The 26,233-nt window shown below is 47.5% G+C and overlaps 1 protein-coding gene across 3 annotated transcripts in view; it reads right to left on the reverse strand.

The window, feature by feature from the left end:
* Positions 1–26,233, reverse strand: part of Clec16a (C-type lectin domain containing 16A) — a gene marked incomplete in the record, with an annotated part of 241,639 nt that overhangs the window by 85,011 nt on the left and 130,395 nt on the right. For all 3 annotated transcript variants that reach the window (XM_017797361.2, XM_017797362.2, XM_008829928.3), the window contains 1 exon segment: positions 25,460–25,580. In XM_017797361.2, coding sequence (XP_017652850.1) covers positions 25,460–25,580 — 121 coding nt within the window.

A 26,233-nucleotide genomic window follows, 5' to 3' on the forward strand; every position in this document is an offset into this window, starting at 1 on the left:
ACAAAATAACTAGCTCATATTTAATTTTTACTTAATTTTAAAGATCTACTAATTTCTCAGCACTGCTTAATCTTTAAATGTTGTAAATTATATTCTTTGAACAATGTAATTTAAAAAGCCACAGGATCAGCTGGGCATGGTGGCATATACCTTTAATCCCAGCACTCCAGAGGCAGAGGTGAGCGGATCTCTCTGAGATCCAAGCCAGCCAGGTCTTCATAGTGAGTTCCAGGCCAGCTGGGGCTACAGGGAGACCCTGTCTCAAAAAGACTTAAAAAAAAAAAGCCACAGGATTATGTTGCATATGTATTTTCATGTCTACTGTAAAGACGCCTAAGCATGACTCTCAAGAAGCTTGTACCTATTTCTTGGATGTGGACCACAATTTTCCTGAGCACCCCAGCTAGTGTTTGCCCTTAAGTGTGCATTCTCTCTTACCTTAATAATCTCACTAACTCTACTTCAATCTGGCTTGTCCTAAAATTCTTTTCTGTGGTGGTGTCAAGGATCTGACTTTGAGAACTTCTCAGGCTGCTTGGCAATGCTGGGCTGTCTCTCCCTGCCACAGCTGACAGGATGGCAGTTGACAGGTGCACTCATTTAAAGTCATTCTACCTAAGTGGGGTCTCTCCCACTGTCCTCTCCCTTCTCCTCCCCTTCTTTCTTCCTCACTGCTGTGCTGAGTAGATCTAGTTGCTAGCAAAGGCTCTGAAGGGATGGAGGGGGAGTGGGGAAGTAGATGCTCAGGAAGAGACTCCAGGATGGGTCTAGAGGGATGGCCCAGGTGAAGATGGTCCTCTACTGGGTTCCTCTCTGCTACACAGGGACCTCAGTGCTGGACAGGGAAGAGTAGGGAAGCTGCCCATCTCTTGGCCTGTTTCCCACTAGACTGGAAATTCCATGATGAGGGTGAGCATGGAGGCTGCCATATACTGTGGGCCAAGTACTGAACCAAGCACTTTTTTTGGTATAAAGCAATTTCGTTTCCACAACCAACTTGTTTTGCAGATGAGGAAGCTGAAGCCCACAGAGTTCCAGAGATGTACCCAAGGTCATACAACTAATGGAGAACAACCTTACTCTGATACCTACTAATTCTGACAGATTCTAACTCTGGATCCTCTGCTCTCACTAAGATGCCAAGAACTGGAGGGAGGGAAACAGAGAGAGAAACAGGGAGGGAGGGAAGGAGAGAGAGATAGAGGAAGAGAAAGAGAGAGAAGGAGAATGTGAAGGCTTTGGGGGGATAGGAACTGAAGTCAAATATGTTGAAATTTGCATTTGCAAAACAGCTCTCAGGAAAACCCTGGGATGCTTACAAGCCAAGGGATGGTCTATGCTTTCAAAAACCTGGTTTTCCATGGCTAAGGAGGCTCCTGTCTGTTAGGATCAGGCAGACCCTGAAGAGAGGGAGAGCTGGCTGAGGGGGAAGCCTATTCCAAAGCAAACCCAAGGTGGATGGGGATGATGAAGTTGCACATATCAGCCCCAGGGTATTAGCGGTCTCTGCTCAGGTCTGGTCAGGTGAGCACATGTGGCCTGTGAAGAAAAGTGGGATGATTTAGATGGGATTCAGCCAGGCCTTTGTGTAATTGTGGCTGATTTGCTGACAAGCCAGCCTCACAGTGGATTCTGCCTCAAGCAACACCTCTGAGACCAGTGTGTTTCAGGTACAGTATGCGAAGTTTCTTGTGCAAACGTCCCCATTTAGAAGAAGGAAACCCCAGGCTCAGGTTAAGGATGTGCTAGTAGTCACATTCTAGAAAGTACCCTCATCCCTACTACTGTCACCTGACTCCTTGCCAGTGCCTTTCCAGTTTAGAGTCTGTACTCCATGGCAACCCTCCAGGTGGGAAGCCCAGACACTCCCAGGAAGGTGAGGGAAGGAAGCTGCTGGGGGCCACACAGCTCCACCGCCCCCCAGTGGTCAGTGTGCACATGCCTCCTGATCAGGCCAACAGACATGGGCTCCTTCACCAGTGGCTGCCACTGACTAGGCCTCTGAGCTTTTACTGAAAGCCACACACAATTTCCCTTTCACCCTGTGAAATAAGTGACACAACACCCGTTATCAATCTCCCACTGCTTTTAATAGAAGCAGTTCACAGTGTGAGCAAGGGTAGATATAACACAGAGGAGAAAACTGCTGCCTCAGGTCTTTACAGAGAAAGGAGGTAGAACGCAAACTCTACCACAACCTCCTGACATGGGGCTACAGATTCTCTGGGGGCTGCGGGCAGGGGGATTACAGGAAGAAAAGTGGTAATAAAATGGTCCACCATGGGGATCCAGCTACAGGGCAGTATTCTGATGTCTGTCAACATCACATTCTGCTGAGGACATTGGTCATGAACAAACTCTGGTCAGCCTGAGACTGATTATAGGAACCCACAAACAAGCAAGGGGATAAACTGCTTCCCAGCTCTTCCTCAAGCCAGGAATTTCAAAGGGCATTTCAAGCTGTCCTCTGAGGCAGCTCCTCCTGTGGCTCTTCTGAGGAACTGGACTCACGTAGACCAAGTACTATTTGATGCAATGGAGTTTCTGGAAGGGAACTAAGTAATAGAGCAAGCATGTTCCTGGGGTGATTTTAAAATAAACACCAAGAGGGCGGAGGGTTGGGAACATCTAAGTAGCTATTCAGAGTATGAAGAAGGTTGGAGGCCTGGGTGAATGCAGCTCTATGTCCTTTATACACCCATGACGGAAGCAGGAATTCCAACTGCACAGAGTCTGTTCTGGCAGCTCTTTGAGGAGCAAAGACAGGGATGGGAAAAATGGAGCATACCTAGGGCTGACTGGCTTGGAGTAGAGACTGGCAGTAGTTGGGTAGGCTGAGCCATACAGGGGCTGTACCCAATGCCCCTTGACCAGCAACCTTGGCCTTCTGACTGATCCTATTCCCTGAGCTGGGCACCTTCTCCCAGTCACCTGGTGTTTGGAAGATGGCATCTCCCTAGCCACTTGTGACAAGCAACCAGGCTGATAACACTTAGATGGAAATGCTCTTGTTTTATAACACAGGTGACAAAGGTGGCTAGTAGCCAGTGTCTTTCATGATAAGAGCTTTCATTAATATCATAAGACCTAACTCTGAGCCCAGCAATTTCACAGTGCTTCATGAATCCCTTCCACCAAAGCACTGTGCCAGTAAACAGAGCTGCTCACAGGGCTGACACTCCCAGTCCTCCAAGACAGTTAGTGATCACACACTGCAGTGCCCACCAACACAGTGGCTACACACAACCAGCATATTCCAGGCACTTTCACTGAATGCAGTCAAGTGCAATAAGCTCCACCCATGTGTCCTGATGCAGGAAAACCCCACTTCAAAGTGCCAAAACCAAATTTCAGATCAAGATGAATACAGTCCTGATCGTATAAAAATTGGCCATTCAGTTGGTCAATATTTACTGAGCGCCAACTCAGTAAAGCAGCCCATGCCAAGGCTGAGGTGTTAATGGTGAGGTGGGCAGACCAAGTCTCTGTAGGGGGATGGACATGAATGCATGCAGGTGCAAGGAGTTGAGACTGGAGGGGTACATGCTCCAGGAAAGGCTGGAAAGGGTGCTTGGCATGGGAGGGGGGTGACTTTCACTTTTTACCATACACATTATGCACCATTTGAATCTTTTATGATGTGAATATGTTTGGCTATTACTTTACCTAACAGGTATACCTATCAACAGCAAAGGGAAGCCAAGTAGCAAACTCAAGTGGCAGGGCTCTGACCCACTGCACCCAGGATGCACATCCAACTTTAGGGTGGATGAGGAGCAATGAGAGCATTAGAAGTGACCCAATTTTCCAACCAGTCAGGAGTTGATCTGGCATCATTTCTGCCTTTTGAGAACAGGCTTGCAGAGGGCAGCCTAGCAGTCCAATGCAGTACATTGTAGAAAAGGTCTTGGCCCTGTCTGGGGGTTGTGGGTACCTTCAGGTCTACACCTAAAAGAGCACAAAATTGAATCACTTTGGGAATGCCAATCTTCCTCAACCTTCTCCCTGGGGATGGAGAGTCACTGTGGCCCTCTCTAGGTAGTACTCTCTGGATACAGCGATATTCTGGGTCCTTCCTGCAAAAACTCCCTCTTCCTCTCAACTAGAAGTAGACTCTGCCATCAAGGCACAGAATACTAGTCTGGGGTCTGAATCAGAAGTATTTGGGCTTTCTGGATAAGGGCCCCTGACACTCCCAGGTGAAGCACAGGGCAAAGGCTTGGCATGGAAGGGAGAGGTAGGTGTGTTGGGGACCAGCAATTTGGGCTCTGAGGCTGATTCTGCCTATCTTAGCTGTGCACTATTCATGTGACCTCTTAGAGCCTTGGGCCTCCAAGCCTAACCCATTGCTGTTAGCTGCTTCTTGAGTACAGGAGGGTTGAGGGGAGAGAGGAGGAGTGCTGGGGGGTGTTCTTTTGTCTGAAGCACATGGCAGGGCAGGGTCCATGAGATACACACTTGAGATTCCTTTCTTGTGGGGATGGAGAGCACCCAGCTGATAGGAAGATTTCATAGACTGTTCTAGAAGGAAATGGGCTCTAGGCTTAAAAGGCTCTTAGGGTCACCCCAAGGGTTCCCTCAGTGATGAGAGCTCTGATCAGTTTCTTGGACCTTTCTTGCTCAAATTTTCCTCCCAGCTTGACTTGGGCAAGAACATCTCTTTCCGTACCTACCTCCTGTGGACCTCAATGTACAAATATCAAAGGAGAGCTTATAACAAAAGCAGATTCTGTACCCAGTCTGTTGTAGCTGGGTAAGAAAGGAGCATTTTCTATCTCTAGGCCTTGGGGATGTGATATTTGTTGCTATCTGATTCCTGCCCCACTGGGCCAAATGCTGGTGGGAGAGGTATGGAACTTTCTTGTCTGGAACAAAACCACCTGGAGTTGAATCCTGCTAAAACCCAAACTGAGGTTTAATGAAGCCTGCTAGATGCATATTCCACAAGACAAAAATCTGTCTATACGTCACATCGATAGGTATAAGAACCAAGTCATTTAGACTCATTTCATAAAAATAAGATGACAAGCTGGGCGTGGTGGTGCACGCCTGTAGTCCCAGCACTTGGGTGGCAGAGGCAGGCGGATCTCTGTGAGTTCAAGGCCAGCCTGGTTTACATAGTGAGTTCCAGGACAGCTGGGGCTACAGGGAGACCCTGCTTCAAAAAGACAACAACAACAAAAAGATGACAATATTGAATATTAAATATGGCTCTTAAGACCACGTCACCCTCCTACTACCAGATGAAGGCAATCACTGCTGGGCCCTAGGGAGGCAGGACTTCCTCCTGGTCACCAAAATGAGCCCTGTCCTCAGGACTAGCTGAGCCTTTGAGTTGGCAGGGGCCCTGAAATAGCCTGACCAGTATACCTTAGATGCTGACTCTTGGGACACCTGAGATATGTTAATGGCACATGTGTGAATGACTCTAGATTTCATGTCACTCACTCTGCATTTAGTTTCAGAGGTAATGAGAAAATAATATAGGTGGGCTTATGGATCTCATGATTCATGGGTATAGGTTAGGAGGGGTTAACCTACCCACCTTTCCCCTGAGGGGGAGAAACTATGAGTAGATTCAAAGAAAAAATATTAAACAAATGATGATGATGATACAGTGGTTCTCTGACACGGCAAACAGCTAAAAGGTGGGACTCCAAGGCCTCTTCATGGGGCTCCTTGGTACCCAGGCAGAGGATGACAGTGAATCAGGAAAAAGAAAAAGGGGCAGCAGACTTCACAGATGATAACAGGCCTGAAAAGCAGGCCCTGGTGTGGTCTCTTCTGGGTAATGGAATGAAATGATTTGGCTCCGGTTACCACCTCCTGAACCTAACATCACAGCTGTCTTTAACAGGGAAAGTACCTGTGAGCTGATGTTCCAGGCCTGTGCTATAGTGGAGCATGGGTCAGACACCATGGATTGTCTTAGTGGGTCCTCACAATGACAGTCCCACATGCCAGCAAAGAGGAAATTCTACTATCTGCAGTTGACAGAGCAGGTTAGGCTATTTGCCTATGTTATGGAGAGAGTAAGTGGGGGACTTGAGCCAGGGTATGAGCTGGGGACAACTCCTCAGGCCTCATCCTTGGCCTTGGTGCTTGTGTGCACACCCCTGAAGGCAGGGCCATCAAGGTTCCCTGGATAGCAGCATCATAAAAAGCAAGCCTGACACTGGCAACAGTAGCTGGTATTCAAAACACCATGTGACACGTGTCCACGCTTTCTGCATCAATCTCACCTACCTTACAGCCTTCCTGGCGAACAGCTGTTATTTATGATTCCCTACTACTTCCCAGAGGAGGAACTGAAGGCCTGAGACAGGAGGTCACCTCCCATGGGCACAAAGACACCAAGTGGCAGAGGACACCCAGGCTAGCTGTCCCTAAAGCTCTAGATCAACTCCCCAGTCCAACCTGGTTCAGGGCAGCACCCCTCCCCTTAATTGTTTTGCTTCCACAGCTTCCCTCTGTTCTGTAACTGGAGAGGTGGGGACAGAGAGAACAGCAATTCCAGAAACTCAAAGAGTTACTTCTGTGCTTTGGCCTAGTGCCAGTCAGCCAGCAGCAGTGATGCTTTAGAGGTATGAACATTTGCAGATCAACCTCTGTCCTGGCCAAATGGGCCTGCCCAGGATTTGCCTAACACCCTGAAACTGGTCATGGCCAAACACATTGCTTCTTCCCCTTCCCTTTCAGTTTCAGTTTTTGCACCTCAGATTGCATGTTGAGTTCCTCAGATTTCTTCCTGCTATGGGGTGGGGACTGGGTATTCTGATCCCCCAAGATACCCTATGCCAGCTGCAGAGCTAAGAGGCTCCTGGGGCTGAATGCTCCTGTTCCAGTCACTTTCCCCTACCCTGACAGTTGGTGAGGTCACTGGAATAGAAGGTGAAGCCTGAGTCTCCTGGGGTTGAAGCACCTCAGACACAGAGGAGGTGGGTCCTATTGCCATGGGACAGGAAAGCCTTCACCAACCACATCCCTTGTGTGACAGGATGAGTGAGGCTCCTGCTGGCCATGTGGGACATAACAGAGAGCAGGAAATGAATCTCTGCTGGAGAAGCCATGGAGAGTTCAAGATGAAACCAGCATTAGCCTGACTCCACGAGCACAGCACTCGGCACTTAGGAGTCCCACACACTGTGTCACAAGACAACTTCTGACCCAACTCCTGAGAGCTGGGATTAAAGATGTGTACCATCATACCTGACCTCTGTTATGGCTTTTAACAAGTCAGAGATGTGCCTGTCCTCCAACCATCCAATTAAGGCCCATGGAGGGAAAATGGGGCTGTCATAGTCTGCTCTGACAGCCTGGATTTTTAAAAGCTTCTTCTGTCATCCTCCTGGGAGGTGGGTTTGTGGCTCCACTTATAGATGGCTCCTGGCTGAGAAGAATGTCCAAGAAATGTCTTGGACCCCTTAGTGGATGACAGGCCTCTATAGAAGGGGGGGGGTCCTGGGTGCTGGCTCCCTCTCCCAGCTATCACAAAGGCCTCCAACTCTCCCTGCATGAAGCCTGCTGATTTACGTGCAGGACCAAGGAGAGGGATCCCCAAATGGGACTCTGACTTATTCAGGAAGATACACAGCCATCTGGCCATGACCCCTTTCTGCCTTCAGGATTGATGGCAAGGCCTTAATTTTTCTTTAGGTATCGCCATCCAGCCTGGCTACTTCTTCCTGGGCAGCATCTTCAAGGAGCACAGGCTGGGGGTACATTTGCCAAAGGAATGAAAGGGGCACCAGGTGGAAGGTGGGTAATTTACACTGTATCGTGACATATCGATTGACCTTTAGAGTTTCAGATTGCCTGCCTCTACCATGGAGATGACTCACACAGCCGGGGAGTTCGGAAGAGTGATGCAGGGCCTTAAATCCAGTCTTGGTGCCATTCCAACTACTCAGAGAACAAGGCCAACAGAAGTGGCTAGTATCAGATGTGGGTCACAACAGCCAGGTCCCCAGGCATGCCTGAGGGTCCCTGTTTTAAAATGGGGATGATGTCTCATTTACATGCTTAATTCCTAGTGCCCTCTCTCATTTCCACTGATTCACCTATGCCACTGGCAGAGATTCAACTGTGGATGAGACTCAGGGTTTCTGCCTCTGAGCACCATGATACCTACAGAGTCAAATAATCACACCAGACTAGGGAATAATACACAGCAGGGAAGGCTGGGAATTAGAGGTTGGTGATCAGAAAAGGTCTCGCTGGGAAATGACCTGCCTGCAGAGAGCTGGAGGTCAGGGAGTCAGCCACACACAGTTCCCATGGTGAACATGGTTCACTAGCAAGGAAAGTCTGGGGTTGGCTGTGGCTACTGACAGAGGCAGGGCTGTGTGACTGGTCCCTACCTCATGGAGAAGATGAAAAAGCCTGCTCTTGGTCTCCATGGGACAGAGTCAACATGGCCAGATAGATCAGAGCAATCCTTGTCCTTCTGAAAGGCAGCCTTGATGGGCTCCTTGCTGGCTTCTCTTGTCTTCTCTCTGGATCAGGCAGGAGGCTGGGAGGAGAGGTTGGTCCAGCTCAGGAAGAGAGGGCTGATTATTCTAGGACCCTAATCCCATCTTAATTAAAGATGTAACTACTTGTGTAGACTGGAGTAAGGCTGGAAGGCAGAAAATGATTCTGTGATACAGGGATGGAATGGGAGGTAGTAAAACCCAGAGAGTAAGATCAAGGGTCAACAGGTCAGACTGGCTAGACTCCTTTATCATGGAGGCCTGTTACATGTGGCTCCTTGGACTGGTGAGCTGCCAGTGAAGGGCAGCTCTTATCCCTCCCATCCACTTGGCTAGCTTTGGGGTTACAGGACTTCCTAGAGCCTTTGGATGGGTTCTCCAAGGGGGCTTGCTATTGCAGGGCTGGGGCCAGGAGTGCAAACAAAAAGATATGCTGGAAGAAGAGCTGTAATCCCCCACTTTCTCTGAGTGGGGAAGTCACAGATGGGCAGCCTGTTGACAATTTCCAATGCCAAATATAATCTTCTACCCACCCACAACCAAAAAGCAAAACTAGAATATGGATTTGCCAAATATGGCAGTTGGAACTTTATAGCTGGGACAAGAGGAACTGGCTGCCCTGGCCTTGGGGAGAAAGCATCCCTTTCCTTCCGGGAGGGAGAGAAGGCTATGGGGAGGCGGTGAAGAAGCTGACCTGCTTGTCTCTATCCCTGGACCTCTGGCTACCCTCACACATGGCTCATTCCCAGTTCACCAGTAAACCCACTAGGACTTAAGCATCATCATGTCTCACTTTTAACCCCCAAGTATTTTCTCCCTGTTTCTTTGTTTTGGTGCTAGGGATTGAGTCAGGACTTTGTGCATGCTAAGCACATATTCTAGCACTGAACTACACCCCAACCCCATCAGCCCCCAGGTTTTAACATAAATGGGTTCTGGTCTGGTTGTTCCCTAGTATCACTGCTGGGGGATAGCCAGAACTTGTTTTCAAGAGAAACATACTTTTTTCACATCAGGAAGGAGTGAAAGACTGGACTTTAGTCTCTTGGGGAGAGGTGGCCTATGGGGATGTGGAAGCCAATCAAGAGACCTAGCTTGGCCCTATAGGACTGAGTTAATCATTTGTAAGCAAATCTGGGTTTTTTTGTATGTGTGTGCATCTGTGTCTAGATTTTTATACAGATGCTAGGGATCCAAACTCAGATACCCCTTTTGCATAAGGCAAGCACTTTACCAACTAAGTCTGTTTCTTAGCCCCAGATTGGGGTTTGAACTAAGCAAATTACTATGACTTTCCACATGTGTTTACACATACACATGCTCATGCATTCATAGGTAGTTTCTGAGGCCAGTGTTTGATTTAAAAAATTTTTATTATTTTTTAATATGGATGCATGTATTGCCTGCATGTAGGTAAGTGCACTTGTGTTGTGCAATGCCTGAGGAGGTCAGAAGAGGCTGTGGGATCCCCTGGAACTGGAGTCACGGACAGTTGTTAGCTGCCTTGTGGGTGCTGGGATTCGAACCCTGGTCTTCTGTAAGACCAACCAGTGTTCTTAACTGCTGAACCATCTCTCCAGCCCTGTGCATTTAACAAGAGCTGTCAAAATTGTGGGGGGTATTTGCAGACTCTGGCAGATCTTCCATCTGTGTACATACACTTGAGACCTGAATCAGGATGCTTTATTATGGTCAACAATGTTCTCATTTCTTGAGAAACAAAAACCAAAATGTCCTGCCACATTTGATTTCATTTTTAACTCTGACCACTTGAGTCAGGCACTAACATTCTGCAGCAGACTCATGAATAACTGGAACTCTAATTCCTTCTTGCAGAAAGGCCCCTTTCAAAACCCAACTTGGGCTTTGGTTAAAATTCCTCCTGCCCCATTCATCTGGCCAAGCCCCACCTGCCTCTGGCCTCTATCTGTGTGCCTGAGAAGAAAAGCAGTTAAGCCCATGGCTGGAGGAAAAGAATTGTGTGGAATGGTCTGGGGGATAAAGGGGAGAAGTGAACTGAGCTACCTGGAAGAGCCTTGGCCAAAGGAAGCATCTGAGCAGTGGGACCCAGAGATACAGTGGCAAAGATTGGCAAGAAGGCAGGGCAAGGCTGGGTGCCTGGGACTGAGGGAGGCCAGGGACATCCCAGAACAGTGGGGTGGGGGGAGGGGGCTGAGAAAAGTTATATCTGGGGGGTGGGGGGAAGCAGAGGTGCCCAAAGGCACTTAAAGTTTCTGAGGTCTACCAAGAAATCATGTGCCAAAGTCATGGTGGAGGCAGGGCCTAGGTCACATAATCCCAGAGCATCTGAGGTTAACTGTTCTTTCTTTGTTCACCTGCCGTCTGTTATCAAGGGCTCCTCAACTGTGGTGTGTGATACAGGGCCTCTATCTACCCTTCCAAATCAGATCCATAAGCTGCCAGTTTCCACATGCCAGGAAAATTGAGTAACAGCGCCCAAAGATGCCCATATTCTAATCCTTGGAACCTAAGAACGGGTGATCTTTAATGGGACTTCACAGTGTGATTAAATTAAAAACTTTGAAATTGGAAGATTATTTGGGGATTGCTGTGGTAGACCCAATCTAACTGGAAGGGTTCATTAAAAGCCAAAGAGCAGGGGGTGGTGGTGGTGGTGGGGAATATTAGTAGGAAACACCATTACTGGCTCTGAAGATGGAGTGGCCTCTAGAATCTAGGCAAGGAAAGAGAGTCTCACCTAGAGGATCCCCTAGGGATTTGAGCCATGAGACCCACACTGTTCTTTGTACTCCTGAGTTGTAAGGTTTAAATGTCTGTTTTAAGGCCCCAAGTTCGCATGAATTTGGTAGGGCAACCACTGGAATAAAATACAAGGGCTGCTGACCAGAGTTGCCAGGTTCACGCCTTTAGCCTTTCACTTTGGATGGCTCTCTGCCTGTAGTATCTACACTTGGCCAGTCTGCCTCGTGAACAACCACAAGAATATACTGGGCTCAATAGCTCAGGCTCTCAAGCAGTTCTTAGTCCCTTCACCCCAGCAAAGGCCCAATGGACTCCTCTCCATCTTTCTTGTTAGGGTCCTGGAGCATCTATATCCATCTGTGGGTGGTTCTCTCTCCTGCTGGATGCCACTAGCTGCCTAAAGGGAGGAAGGCTGAGCTTTAGCTTTTCTGTATCTCTGACCCCTGGCCCAGACCCACCAATGATGGATGAGCAACTTGTTAGTGGGTGAACAGAAGACAGGGGAGTCCTAGTCCAGACCTCAGAGTACAAGTGCTATGCTCTGAGATGTGTACCAAGTCCTCCTACCCCTTCCCCAGCACAGCATGACACTGGGCAGGTTAGTAAACCTTGAACCTCTCTTTGCTTCAGCATCCTCATCTGTAAAAGGTAAGGATAATAGGACCTATTTTGCCAGTTTGTGAGGTCCAAGCAGTTAAGTTGTCTAAAGTGAGGCCAACAGTGTCTGACCCTAAACAGGGATCATAAAAGGCAGTACCTATGATCATTTCACATAACAAGAGGCTGCTGTGATAGGGAAGGAAGCAGGAGGCCTGGGAGACCTCAGCAAATACCAGCAGGGTCACATAACTCTACTTCAGAACCTCCTGCTGCACACTGCCCAGGGCTCACCTTTCTGCCTCAGGCTTCCTCTATGAGTCTAGTACAGAGGCTCACAGGAGGGAAACAGCAAGGGAAAGGGACGGAGAAAGCTGCAAGTTCTTCACCAAGCTCCTCACATTGGAGAATGCAAAGCAGAGCTGAGAGAGAAGTGAGTTTTAGGAGAAGCCAGCTAAAGGCTAAAGGTTAACAGGAGTCATTTAAATGACATGCCTTATTTCCTGGCTTTACACAGCTCTGGAAAACCCCGGTTGCATTTAGAAAAATGCAAAGCATATTATAAAATGCAAAGGGCTGGCTCTGGGTAATGAAAAGAGATGAATGCAAGCACTAATTTGGATGTGCCAAGATGAAGATCCAGGAAGTGGCAGGGGGTACTTTTTGCATGAAAAGTTGGCAGGGAGGGGAAAGAAAAGTCTGTCTAACCTGGGATAAGAAATGGTGACCCCCAAGAGGTGGATTGAAAGATGGGATGGGAACTTTTAGCTCTTAATTACAAGCAAATGATTTGGAGAAGCTGTGGGGACCAGGGGAAGCCAGCTCAGCCCGGTCAACTGCTGAGCCATTCAAGGCCATTCATGACCTTGCCTGAAACAGAGCAGACTGGTTCCCGGACTGGCTTCTGGTCAGGACAGGCAGCAAAGTTAGGAACAGGTTGGGGTTTCCATACTGCAGGTAACTGTGAGCTATGGAAGGGAATCTCCTGCTGGGCTGGGTCAAGGGCTTTTAATCAAAGCCAAGCACATCTTCTCGAAGGACTTTTATGGGGAGTGCAGGGCTTTAATATTTAGCACTGCTTGAGTGTTCACATATGGGACTAGGAGTCTAAGCAGGATGGCAGGGGATCAGCCCATCATCAAGACCCTTGTCTCTCATACAAGGTACTTGAGGTGTCTGGGGAGGCTAGGGGACTTATCCTTGATTGAAGCAGGTATGCTGCATGTGTGGTTACTTACACAATCCATGTATTCAGGAAGGAAAGGGAGAGAGGAATGAATGACTGACTACTACAGGCCTGGCTGGCTGTTCCTGAGTGTCCCCCTCAGTGCTCAGGGCTTCGCTCAGGCAGAGAGACCCATGCTGTACCCCTCACACCAGCCCCTTCCTCCTCTGTAGAATGCTTGAGGACAGGAGCTTCTGTAGCCTTGTAGTTAGGACTAGCTGGCTGGCCACAAGGTGGGTAGGGATAACTCCAAGAAAGAGCTGGAATTCAGAGGGGAGCAAAGACCAAGTGCTGAGCTCCAGAATCTTCCTCACTCTGCCTAACCCCATGGTTCCCAATACTGGCTATGCAATAGAATCCTCTAGGAGGTATAGAGATGCCAGGGCTTTGGCCCAGACCAAGTGACTCAGAACCTTCTGGTGAGGGGCTTGGCTCAGAGTTAAGAAGCTCTAGAGGTGGTGGTATGGACCAGCTGGGGCTGAAATTTTCCCTGTGGCCCTATCTGGCTCAGAACTGCCATCTTCCCTTTACCTACTCTGCCCTGGTTGATGGGGTTGGGGTGGACTCCACACTCCAGAGCAGCTCTGCCCATTAGGGCTACATGGAAAACCAATGTTAATTTCTATTTCCTGGAAAGTCAAAGTAGAAAGAACAATTTAAGTTTTTAAATGCTCCAAGTTCAGTATTCTGCATCCCATTCACCAGGTCAGCCCTGAACTCCAAATCATCCTGCTTTCCCCTCCCAGGTGCTGATTACAGACAAGTATGTACCACTACAGTGCTTATATGGTGATAGGGACTGAACCCAGGGCTTTCACATGCTAGGCACTCTGCCAAATGAGTTACATTTCCACCCCCGCCCCCCAATCTGTCTTCAAAACTTAGTAAAGCAAAACCATTTGACATTCATTTGAAAACCGCCTACTATGTCTGCCATGCATTATGCTGGTCACCAAGACTTCAGACCCTCACCTGGGAGTTCTTCAGTGTTAGGTAAGGACATCTACTTTGCTCTTTAACAGATTTTAATGGCCACTCCATGCTATTCCATGATCTTCCTACTTGGCTTGTATTTAGGATCCTAGGAGGCAACACTTCTAAGTGCTTTACCTAATCTCTTTAGGAGAGGGTGGAAGGAGGGGAGCCAGTCTGACTCCCCCTGTGGGGCCAGAGTGGCTGGAACGGGGAGGACAGGATGAAAGCAGACTGGAGCCAGTCATTAGGCTAGGTACTGGGGAAAGTGGCAGGTAGCTTCCTGGGTTGGAAGAGGAGAGGTGCATGGAGGAGGCTCTCTTCTGACTTAAACCTTCATAAAGGTCATGATGTCTATTACTGTTTCAGTCTCCCCAGAGATTTGTTTTGGGTGTTCTGTGGTTGATCAGATATCAAGGCCAGAAGCCAGCCCTCCCTTTTGAAGCCAGGGCAGTCACTGGATCCTTTCTGTTTGGCTAGGTAGGGAGATGGGTATGTGGTAGATAAAGAGCTGGCCAGTTGCTGAGCTGTGAAGTCCTGTGAAGGTAGAATCCCAGATGGCATCACCAAGTGGGCCAGTGTGAGGGATGTCTTGAAACTCAACGTTAACCCTCAACCTGGCTCCCCCACAGATTCTTGTTTCCTGTGGTGGCTCTCACCACCCTCCCCTCCTTCTGCCAGACAGATGCTGTCAAGGAGGCTGGCTTCAGTGGGCAGTACCAGTAGGTAGTGTGTGGGCTAAGGTGCCAGGATGGAAGTCCCCAGAACTATGGATGCCTAGGCAGCACCTGGGACAGACAGGGTGTTACATATCACATGCAGACAGAGCCTTGCAGATGACCCCAAGACAGGAAGCCAGTGCTCCCCAAGGTTTCTGATGTCTGCTATGGAGAAGTGGAGGACCCAGCCCCTAAAGGTCTATGCCTTGGTTGTTTCCAGGATGGAGAAACTAGAGAAGGGCAAGCCTCCATCTACCTGCTGCCTCAACTGGCCGATTTGCTGAGTACTTGCTGCTGGGATGAGGCGCAGAGAAGGCGCAAGGCCACATAGAGGTTTCAGCCTATGCAAGTACAAACAGAAATTGGCCTTGTGGGGAGATGGGCTTTGGGAAGAACTTAAGAAGCCCTCCCCGCTTTCTGTCCTGACAGGTCTGAGATCTTCTAAGCTAGTCTGTGTGGACTGGACTCTGTGAGGTCATATTAGGGCTACTAGGCACTGCCAAGCAACGTCTCATCTCTCCAGCAGCCCCCTGAACACAGTCGCAGAGGTCTGATGTAGAGAAGTCAAGAAATATGTCTTGGGATGCTGAGATAGACACTGGATGACTGCCGTACCCTGGCCCTGCCAGCGGAAGTGTCTAGAACCTACCCAGCTCCCAAGGGCTGTGATGGGTTTTAGATGGGCAACTCTTAGGCCACTCCCCTCCTGCCTGAGAAATCAGTTGCAGTCCATGTTCAAACGCATGGGACAGATGGAGCTTTGGAAAAGAGAATCAAATTGCAGAATGTCTTCCAAAGAAACAATAATTTTTATAGACAAAGAAGGGCAAAGCTCCAAGGCCAATCTCTTACTCCAGTGCCTCAGTACCCCCATGCATGGACTGCAATCCAGAAAATCTGCTTGTAGTTTTTTTTGTCTTGTTCAGAACTGTCCTAGATCCACTTCAGTCTATAGCCAACCAAAGAGGGCACAGTCATTAGGTGACCTTGTGATCTCAGCAGAACATGTCTCTCTAATGTAGCTCAATTATGATTGTAAGTTTATAAAACAGGCAAAGATTACAGGAATATACATTAAACCACATCAATGAGTGCTACTGAGAAAAAAAATAGGTCCAGCAGACAGGTACCAATCAAATAATCAATACACAGGAAGCAGCTACATCACCCTGCTTTAAAAGAACCAAATAATGCTGCAATTGGATTTACTTAGAAATTTTCCACTTGAACAAAACTGACAGCTGTATTATAATCACATTTCCAGTCAGTTTATAAGATACAAATTTCATTTCTCCGTATTTCGACTTCATTTCTGAAAAGTGGCCAGCAACATTATTCATCAAGTACAGGGAAAAGTCTAATTCATAGAGAGGGGAAATGGCGCTAATCCCGAGTCTCCATTTCCTCAGCGCACCGGGTTTAATTCCAATGTTTTTTTACTGATCCATCTAGTTCAGAGCCCCAATTTCAAAGCAGAGTAAGGACAAGGGGGGGGGGGGGGGGGAAAAAAAAAAGCGGGGGGAAAGGAAGGGCGTTTATTTTAGCCCTCAGAGAGGCAAAATGATTTGATTTGGATCATTCAACTGCTGTAATTAAAATAATCCACATTTTTGGAAGCTGCCAAAGCAGGTATAAGATTCTTAGAGCATTTCCCTGGACGGGGGTGAATGTGTACTGGGAACCTGACTATGCAAACACATAGAACAAGGACCAAATGCCAGTTCTCTAACTCACCATCAAACTGTCTTAAATGATTCAAGACGATGTTTGGAAATGCCATTTTCATGTCAATGAAAGTTCCAGTGTTTATAAAGAATTAAAGATGCTGCTAAAGCTTGAATTGGTACAATCCTGCATGCCTTCTCTGAAAGCCTACTGTGTGCCAGGCATTGTGCCTGGCACCAGGAGACACAAGCCAAGTGGGAGGTATAAATTCATTTGAGGTATGTCCTAGGAACAGAACTGGAGGAAAAGGGTCAGGAGTGAGGCTAGGAGGTTGATCCAGGCAGCAGTGACAGTGGCAGGCGATCCAGAGCCTGCAGTCATGTTAGCAGGTGAATATGGATGCACATGGCACAGGCAGGAAAGGCATGTGGAGGTCATGGGGCTGGTGACACATGGCAGACATAGGCAGGGGAGAGGCACAAAGGCCTAAACTTGGGAGGTCGGGAGTACAGCTGCGGAGACTTGAATAGATGGTGAGCCCTAGGTCATGGGGCTGGAGGGGGGTCAGGAGTAGCTCCAAGTCTGTTCTGTCAGGTGATAAGACAGGTGGGGATGCCCACCAGGGTGGTGCTTCACCAAAGGACAGCCCCATGTGGTCTGTGCTCTCTTTAAAGAACAAGTATAGATAGGGGGAGAGCAGAACCACCAAACCAGTCCTCTCGCAATCCAGCTTTCTAGACATTGTGTATACTTGCCTCTTGGGTTTCATGTTAATATCAGTCCACTTGAGCCTTGACACTAAAACACTTCTCTGGGGCCACAGCTTGGATACCTGAAATCAACTGCCTTCAGCAGGGTCTGGCCCAAGCTCCCACTGTGGTTTCAGTTCTGTTACAGTCACTAGGCACCCACTTTCCTGAAAGTCATCTTTCCAAGGAACATGTCTTCTAACTAACAAGCCTGCATGACTTCTTCCATTCACAGTGTGTGTCCTGGACAGGGACGCACATGACGCTATGCTTTGTCAGAGGCTTATAGAGACTTTTCTAGGAGCAAGGAAGTTATTTCAGATCTCAGCATGCAATCAGGATATATGACTGTGTTTATTCTCAAAGTCTCTGTCCACTGCATATCATGCTGAGAACTTCTGAAGCATCTCTCAATCTGTAGAATCCAGAAGCAGGCATCATTAACCCAATTTACCTAGGAAGAAAAGGCTCAAGGGGTGAAGAATTTCCCCAATTACACACTGGAACTCATACCCAGACTTTCCTGAATCTAGGGCCCTGGTTCCTGAACACAACATAAGCCATTTATTGCATGCTCAATTTTCAAAAGACTGATCTCCTTACCACTTTCTTAAATTTTTATTTTGAAAAATTTCAAACTTCCAGAAAAGTTTAAAGACTAGTGCAATAAATGTACATGTGCCCTTTACTAACTCCACTCACCAACTATTAAGTTTGGGTTGTATTTGCTTCCTCATTTGATTGACTCCCTGCCATATACTGTTATTTTCTGAGTCACTCCAAAGTGGCAGGTGTCAGGCACTTTACTCCTAAATGTGTGAGCCCTTAGCGAGTCCTCACTAAGAACAAGGACAGAGTCTCACAGAACCACAAGGCCATTATCATATTGATCTCAGTCACCCTATCCAATCACAAGTCCACACATACGTTTCAAACCTCAGTTGCCAGAAGTGTCCTTTATTTAAAGCTACTTTTTAATTTTCTTAATCCAAGACACAACCCAGGGTGATCGCTGCCATGTGTCTCTAGCTGCGACAGTCTGTGTCCATCTCCTTTTCGCAGGGTGGGGGAAGGAGGGGTGTATTCTGTGACATTATTACTTTTGGGACAGGGTCTCCCTACATAGCCAAGGTTGGCCTTGAAATCACAATCTTTCTGCCTTAACTTCCTGAGTCCTGGGGTTATAGGCATGTGCTACTACACCTGGATTTCACCATTCATTCATTCATTCATTCCTTCATTCCTTCATTCCTTCATTCAGTGTTACTTAGGATTGAACCCAGAGCCTGACACACTGGGCAACCATTCTCATTTTTATAGAATTCATTCCACATTTTGTAGATTGAATTACTTTTTTTTTTTTTTTTTTCTGGTCTTTTTGAGCCACATCTCCCTGTAGTCCCAGCTGGCCTGGAACTCGCTATATGTAGACCAGGTTGGCCTTGATCTCACAGAGATCCACCTGCCTCTGCCTCCTGAGTGCTGGAATTAAAGGTGTGTGCCACCATACCTGGCTTGAATTAACTAACTTTGGCAACCCAGGGTCTTGTTCATGCTAGGCAAGTTCTCCTCCACTGAGTTCACTCCAGCACACTGTTTACATTGCTGAAAGCTCAGGCCAGTATCTTCCTGGATATTACATTGTCTGCCTTTCTTTTTGCTGTGCTGTTTGTATTATTTCTCATTTTTACCAGTATGAAGCATACGGCCATGCATGGGCCAGCAGCAAAATAGGCAACAGAGAATTTTCCAGAACTGACAGGACTGCAAAATAGTCACTGGCTTTGCAAGACAAATCAATGAACTACATTTTCATGGACTTACAACCAAACCACATAATCTGCTTGGGAGTTTCATGATATTTTTTCTGAAGTGACTCTCCAGGCAATCAGACTAGCAGAGCCAGGGACACCCACTGACCTACCAACTCTCATCTGCAAGGGAGTTGGGTAGAAGCAGCAGAATAAGGGGAACTGGAAAGATGACGGGGAACCACTGTAGGGGGTTGGAGGCAGAGCTCAGTGATAGAGCACTTGCCTTGCATGTTCCAAGGTCCTGATGGGTTCAATCCCTAGTACTATAAAAACAACACAACCCTCTTGGTCATGTTCATTATTCATCAGTAAAAGAGATAATAAAGAGGAGTACTTGGGTTGGATCCCAAACATGGATCAAGAATTTGAGGACATGTGACAGACCTTTAATAAGTGACATCATATTTATTCTGGGGAACAGGTGGAGTTTGGGGGGGCCCTGACATGGGAATGTACCATGAGTGCCTGAAAAAGAGTAGTAGGCAGAGAGTTGGTGCCAGAGGATGCTTGGCTTTGAGAGCCACCAAGGGCTCTGCTTGTTGTCAGAGGATGGGACCCACTATCTGACTTCAGTTTTGAAAGGCTGACATTGCACACTGAGAAGAACTCTAGGGCCCAAGGCAGAAGCGAGTGACATAAGAGGCAAACTGCAATAATCCAGGTATGAGATGATAGTAGCATAAATCCAGGTGCTGAGGTAGAGCAGGGACAGATGGGAGACCCAGCAACATTATGAGGAAAAGACTGTTGGCTGGGTCTGCGGGAGCACTGCCTTCTGCTCCTGACAGCAAGGGAGGTGCCCTGAGATACTACTGGGAACAGAAGCTTGATGTTCCGGAGAAGCCCATGTCTGGGGACAAGAATGTCTCCACATGAAAAGGGGTGTCAATAGGTGCCTGAGGGGAATGCAGGCCTCATGTGGCCAGACCTTCTTAGATTCAAAAGGGACAGATTTTGGTTTCTACAATAAAGTATTCTGAATCTAAAATGCTGGCAAAATAAATTTGCTTCCAAACATTTTCCTGGTTGCCAAACTACATCAGTGGGTCTATCTGCCCAAAAACCTAAAACTTTGCATCTCTAAGATGGGCACCACTGCTCTCATTTTATCTATGAGAGAAACTGAAGCTCAGAAAGGAGAATCAATTTGTCCAAGGCCACACAGCTGGGAAGAAGCAAATTGGGATCCTGTGTTTTTCTGGAACCTGAGGTTTCTTCCACATCTCAGCTACCTGTCTTTTTTACTTTATTTTAATATTTTAATTTTATGTGTATGAGTGTTTTGTCAGCATGTTAAGTGCACAACATGCATGTAATGTCCCACAGAGGACAGAAGAGGGCGTTGGATACCCTGGAACTGTAGTTACAGATGGTTGTTAGTTACCATATGGGTGCAGGGAATTGAACCCAGGTCCTCTGGAAGAACAGCAAGCGTTCTTAACCGCTGAGCCATCTCTCCAGCCCTCAGCCACCTGTCTTAAACAAGCAGCCTGGGCTAAAAACAGTCAGGAGGGCAGAGGGAAGGGGCAGAGCAGCCTGCCAGGCTAAGGCATGAAGGCGAATAAAACAGTACCACTGTGTGGGTCCCAGAGAATAAACTGGCTCCAGCAGGACAGGCCTCTGTGCAATAAAAAGCCCCTGTACCCAGACCAAGAAAAGACTGGGGCAGTTTAAAGCAGTGTGTGAACCACAGGTAGGCAGCACCTGGTGGACCAGGCTTCTGCAGGACAGCTGTGTAGGTCAACATCCCTGCTGTGGTGTCTTCTGACCCACAAACCCACTCTTCACACTGAGGCCGGAAGTCTTTTGAGAGACAAATTTCATCAAGTTAGCCAGTGAAAACCTCTCTGCATTATTTGACGATAAACCCAATTCTTGTTCTGTCCACGGGTCTGCAAGGTCTCCTCCCCATCCTCTCACCACCATTGTTACCCTCTACTGCCCCACTGTAGCCACACAGCCATCCCTCATCTTCCCGAACACTCACTGGTCCCAGGGCCTTTGCTCCTGCTGGGCCCCTTCTGGCACCTACATCCACAGATAGCCCTGAGGTGGCTTGCTGCTCCCTTAGAAGCTCTGCTGACCTCCAGCCAGATCAGCTGTTAGCTGCTCTATAAGTATTCTGCACAGTGCCTGTCTGATTTTGGTTTGTGATGCTGGGATGGGCAGTTACATCCTTCTAAGGCTGGGAGCTTGGAAAGCCTGCTCTATTGCTCTGTATTGGCATGCTTGCTCCTCACATCCATTAAGGCACAGTATGGAGGTGTTTCCAGGAGAGTCATTCTACTCTATTGCTTTCCTGTTTTTGACTGGGTTCTTTTAATAGTTCATAAATGCTTTTGAAACTTTAAAAAAATTTTTTGAGACAGACTCTCCCTATATTGCTCCAGTTGGCTTTGAATTCCTAGACTCAAGCCATACTCCTGCCTCAGCCTCCCCTGTGGCTGGAACTACAGGTGCACACTACTGTGCCCAGGCATAAGTGCTTTGTTTAAAGAAAAAAAAGTATGATTAGGTTAAAAAAAAGTTGGCCATCTTGTCCCTAGAAGCTCTATTTTGTACTGTTCTTTTTTGAGGCTGCCCCTGAGCCATGGAACCCTGAGGTCTGAGAAAGACTATGCTGTAGGAAGACGCTATTTTCTAGACCCTAGACACTGGGGGATATGTCCCAACTCAACTCTGGTCTGTATGCCCCCATTTCTGACTCTAGCAACCTGCTGCAGGGTTCTAACAGGCAAAGGTGGAAATGGCTAGCGACTGAAGTGTTCTATGTAACTCCTCACCTAACGGAACAGGATGCAGGCTCCTCATAGAGCAACTTCAGAGGGCTACCTTAGGTTGTGCCCCACCTGCCCTGCATATTATGACACACTCTCTCACTGTATATTTTATCTAGCACTGGGAACCAGCACCTTTCCAGGGCCTGCTCCTCCTGATAATCTACTGAGCCACCATCCTCCCATCCCTGCCACCTGGACTGTCCCAGAGTTAGTCTGCATATCTGCCACTCAGTCACAAAATGCTATTACTATTACTATATATAAGATATATGTGGACAGTGACAACTACTTGTGCCCACTTGGATGTACCCTAGGCCCTGCCTCACCTCTTAAATGCCATCATGCCAACATTTCTCTGAGCAGGTCATACTGTGACAGGGTCACATCCTAGCACCAGTCTTGTACCTAACATGCAGTATATGCTCAATAAATAGCTGAAATGAATGGATTTTCATTGACCACATTTTCATTGACTGGACTTCATGAATGGATTTTAAAAGTCAGAATACATTGGGTATAGTGGCTCACACCCATAATTCTAGCACTTGAGAGGTTGAGATAGGAGGACTGCCTGGAGTTCAAGGCTGGCCTTTGAACTACACAGTGAATGTCATGCCAGCTTGGACTACAAAGACCCTATCTCAAACAAACAAACAAACAAACAAACAAACAAACAAACAAAAAGTAAGACTGGATGTGCAGCATATGCCATGGCTCCAGGTATCTGTCAAGTGTTGGCATGAACAGGGTTGGGAAGAAACTAGAAATGTCTGCTCAGGGGTCTGGTATCTCTTAAGGTGCCTGGATAGTGGGAAAATTCTCCTAGTACTATGATGGCCAAGATATGTGGAGACAAGCAGGAATCCTCTCTGATTCCAAGTGGCCCCAAGGCTACACATAGGCAGCAGCCTGAGGTTTCTCCTCTAAGCCAACTTGTCCTCAGAGCAGTCTTGGTCAGTGAGATACTAGAGAAGTTCCATAGCCTCAGAAGGTTGGCTTACACCCTCTCCCTTACTCAAAGTAGCCATAGTTGTCTTTCTAGCCCCTGTAAAGCACCATCACATGGTGATAAAGTGGCTTGAACAGCTCAGGACCCACTCCTTAGGACTTGGCTCAAGCAGAAAGTATATCAGTCTGAGATTTGCCACTCACTCAGCAGCTGCACAGAGGCCCTAGGCAGCTTTGGCACTAAGCACCTACTTACTGCATACTGAGTGTGTACAGGATAGACTGACTTACCTGACTTTCCCAGCAGCACTCCTAGAAGTTCCTCAGAGCCATTTTAAAGGTGAAGCCTAAGCCTTACCAGCACAAAGACCTGGGAGGGTCACATAGATGCTGGCTACCAGCTTTACCAGAGGCTGACTGTGCACATCACTAGGGCAGGCTGAGAGCAGAAGAATGCAGGCCTACCTCTAGCCCAAAGCAGGAGCCAAAGCAGTAGTCAGCTCTGGGAGGTTAGGGATTTGCAAACAGTGGCCACCTATCCAACTAAGACAAGTGCTGCATGTCCTTATCTGCTAGAGAAGTGTTAGAGAAGCCATAAGATGTGTGCTAGGTACAGGCATACAGTAAAAGGACAGACATGGGCACATGAACAAACCCAGGAACAGTGAGGCTTAGGGCCCTGCAGAGCCGGGATGCTATTTTCTAAAAATCTTTTACCTTGTCTGCTCTCCCTTCTCTCTCCCTGCTCTCTCTCCCTCATTTGGTAGAAATGGTCATTATAACAGTGACCTCTGCCCCATGCCACCCTCCTCTTCAGGGGAACACAAGGCAGGCTTTGCTTAGGGAACAATCAGCCCCTTTCTTTCTAGTGTGACCATGTTTTTCCTGTGACTGGTAGAGGCTATCTTACTGATACTTGCCACATGAGACCCAAGAGCTGGTACTGGTCAGTGGACACTTGGGCTGGCTGTTGAGGCTTTCTCCCGTGCTGTGGTTTCTTATCAGTGTGATGAGGCCAATAAATATACATTATGTCACCACTTTATGGCATTTCTTTAAGCCTACCATACCTTATCAAGAGAGATAAAAGTGGACCAATCTCAAATCCCTCTCCTTGAGTCAGCTTCCCAGCTTATCCGGTAGACAGAAACAGGCTCGGCTTCCAATTACTTAGCCATCGCTCACCACTCCCAGGTTTAGCTATACAGAAAACATTTTGTGTACTATGAAGTATGATGGTATGCCCCAGGATTTATAATCACAAAACAATTTTTTTTTAAAAGCCAACCAACAACATGGTGGTACATGTCTTTAAAATCCATAAGTCCTTACTGTGCTCTGAACATTGCCCTCTTTATCAAAAGATATAATCTGCAATCAGGCTCGGTAAAGACGGCCAGCCATTAGTTTCTTAATGGCCAACTACCCAAAAAAGGCTCAGTTAAGTGATCTCAACTCGCAACCTAATCAATTAAAATTGATAAGTGAAATACTTTTAACCTTTATTTCAGTGAGGCCCTTCTTAGGGGGAGGAAGGAAGGAATGTGAATTCCTAGCACAAAATTTAATTCCATTTCATGGATGCAAACACTGAAGAGAGCCGTCTCCTTTTCTATATGGATCAAATTAGAGAAGTACTGGTTATGATTCTCTCCAGCCAACTCAATCAATTCCAGCTTTTAAAGAAATAAAGCCATTTCTCCAGGGTGAAAGGGTTGAAGGAGATAGGCAGAGAGCATAGAGGGTCAGGGCTTTGTTCCTCCAAGACAGAGAGAGATGAAAGAACACAAATAAGGGCCAGGACAAAGTGAGCCAGCCAGGTACTCTATAGCACTGTCATCTAGTGAGAAGAGCCCAAGTATTGGGTGCCTAGTGCTCCACTAGCAGGTTGACTTCTCTGGTGTGCTGAGCACTAGCTGCTCAGTTAAGTGACATTGAGTTGCACTGCACTTCATGTTATCTTTCACCTGATCTTTAAAGCAAGACCGCCTCTCCAATTTTATTTTCTCACTAGTAGGGGTGGAACCCAGAGTCTTATGCATGCTACACAAGGCTTTCCCAGAGTTCCCTACCCCTAACTAGACTCATTTTACAGAGGAAACAAGCTGTGGTGGCTTCCAAGTATGGTGGCATACAAGTATGAGAAGGGTTCTGGGAACACCACCATTATCTATACCTTTAAATCTCAGCAATGAGCTGGACATGGGGACACAAGCCTGTAATCCCAGCACTTGGAAGGCAGAATGATCTCAAGTTCAAGACCAGCCTGACATACACAGAGAGACTCTGTCTCAAAAATAAAATAAAAACAATACTCTGCTTTATGATACAGAAGAAAACAGCAAGGCAACGATGGCCAAGTACAGAGTTCCAGGTCACAGGCTAAGCACATGGCTCTCTGATCTCTAAAGTCATCATTCTTACATAAGCACTGGTGACTTGCTTTTCTGTACTTCTTATGTCTCTCTGTTGTTTCCATTTCATTTTGGTGACAGGCTTCCTTTCAGTAACAGCAGAATCCTTATTTTAAATCATTGGAATCACACAGAAACCCCTTAATCCATAATACTAGTCAGGCCGGTGCTGTTCTGGTTATTTGAATGGAGGGCAGGGACCTGGGGCAGGCCCCATTCTCAACTTGAATCCTGCCCAACACACACTTTTCAGCAATGTTCCCAGGTCAATGGCCATACAAAGTGCATGCTATGCTCACCCCAACCCTAAAAGTTTGTGACTCAACAGACCATTGTCCTGAGTCCCCTGGCCCATTGGTGCAACTCTGGATGCTAACTCACTCAAGTCCAGGACATCATCTGTTTTGATCAGGTCCTCCTCTCGAGTCAGCGGCAACTGGGTCTCAGGTTCCCCACGAAGCTGCAGTGACAGGGAACGCAGCATGAAGAATACCCGGATGGCCTGGACAGAGCAGAGAGAAAGTGATGTTGCAGGTGTGTGGTCAAGGTGCCCTGCATGAAGGTGCTACACTGACTCTTGGCTAAACAGAAGAGAAGGAAGGAGAACACAGATCAGCCTTGCAGCACTATGACCCAGAGCTGTCACAGTAAGTCTGTTTCAGTCCCTCCAATAGATTCTGGCCTGGATCATTTCAGCAGGCACATTATCTGCCAAGACCTGTCCCCAAGGTTCATGTGACCTTTAACACACATCCCCACCTTGGCAGCTTGCCTATTCCACAGCCAGCAAGCAGCTAAGACCAAGGGAGGTAAGGAGGCCTGCCTGAGGTAGTGCTTCTAGGGAAGTAAAGGCTACAACCTGTTTGCTTCTACAACTGCACCGGTGGGGCCAGGAGAGCCAAATTGCCATCAAATGTGTGGGTGCACATTTGATATGAATATGGGACAAGAGAGTGGCATGTAGTTGGTGAGGCTTACTTAAAAGGCCTACTCCCACCCCCAGGGGAGTCCTCCACCTCTTGGGCCTGGGCCTTAGGAAGAGGAGTTTTCTAGAAATGGGGTGAGAACAGATATCCAGCAGGGAGACAACAATGTCCTATGTTTCCTAATCCATTCTTGGGGACAGACAGTTCTGTCAGCACAGGCATCCCTGAC

Source organism: Nannospalax galili, unplaced genomic scaffold (assembly GCF_000622305.1).
Source record: "Nannospalax galili isolate Female #2095 unplaced genomic scaffold, S.galili_v1.0 scaffold32, whole genome shotgun sequence".
NCBI lineage: Eukaryota > Metazoa > Chordata > Mammalia > Rodentia > Spalacidae > Nannospalax > Nannospalax galili.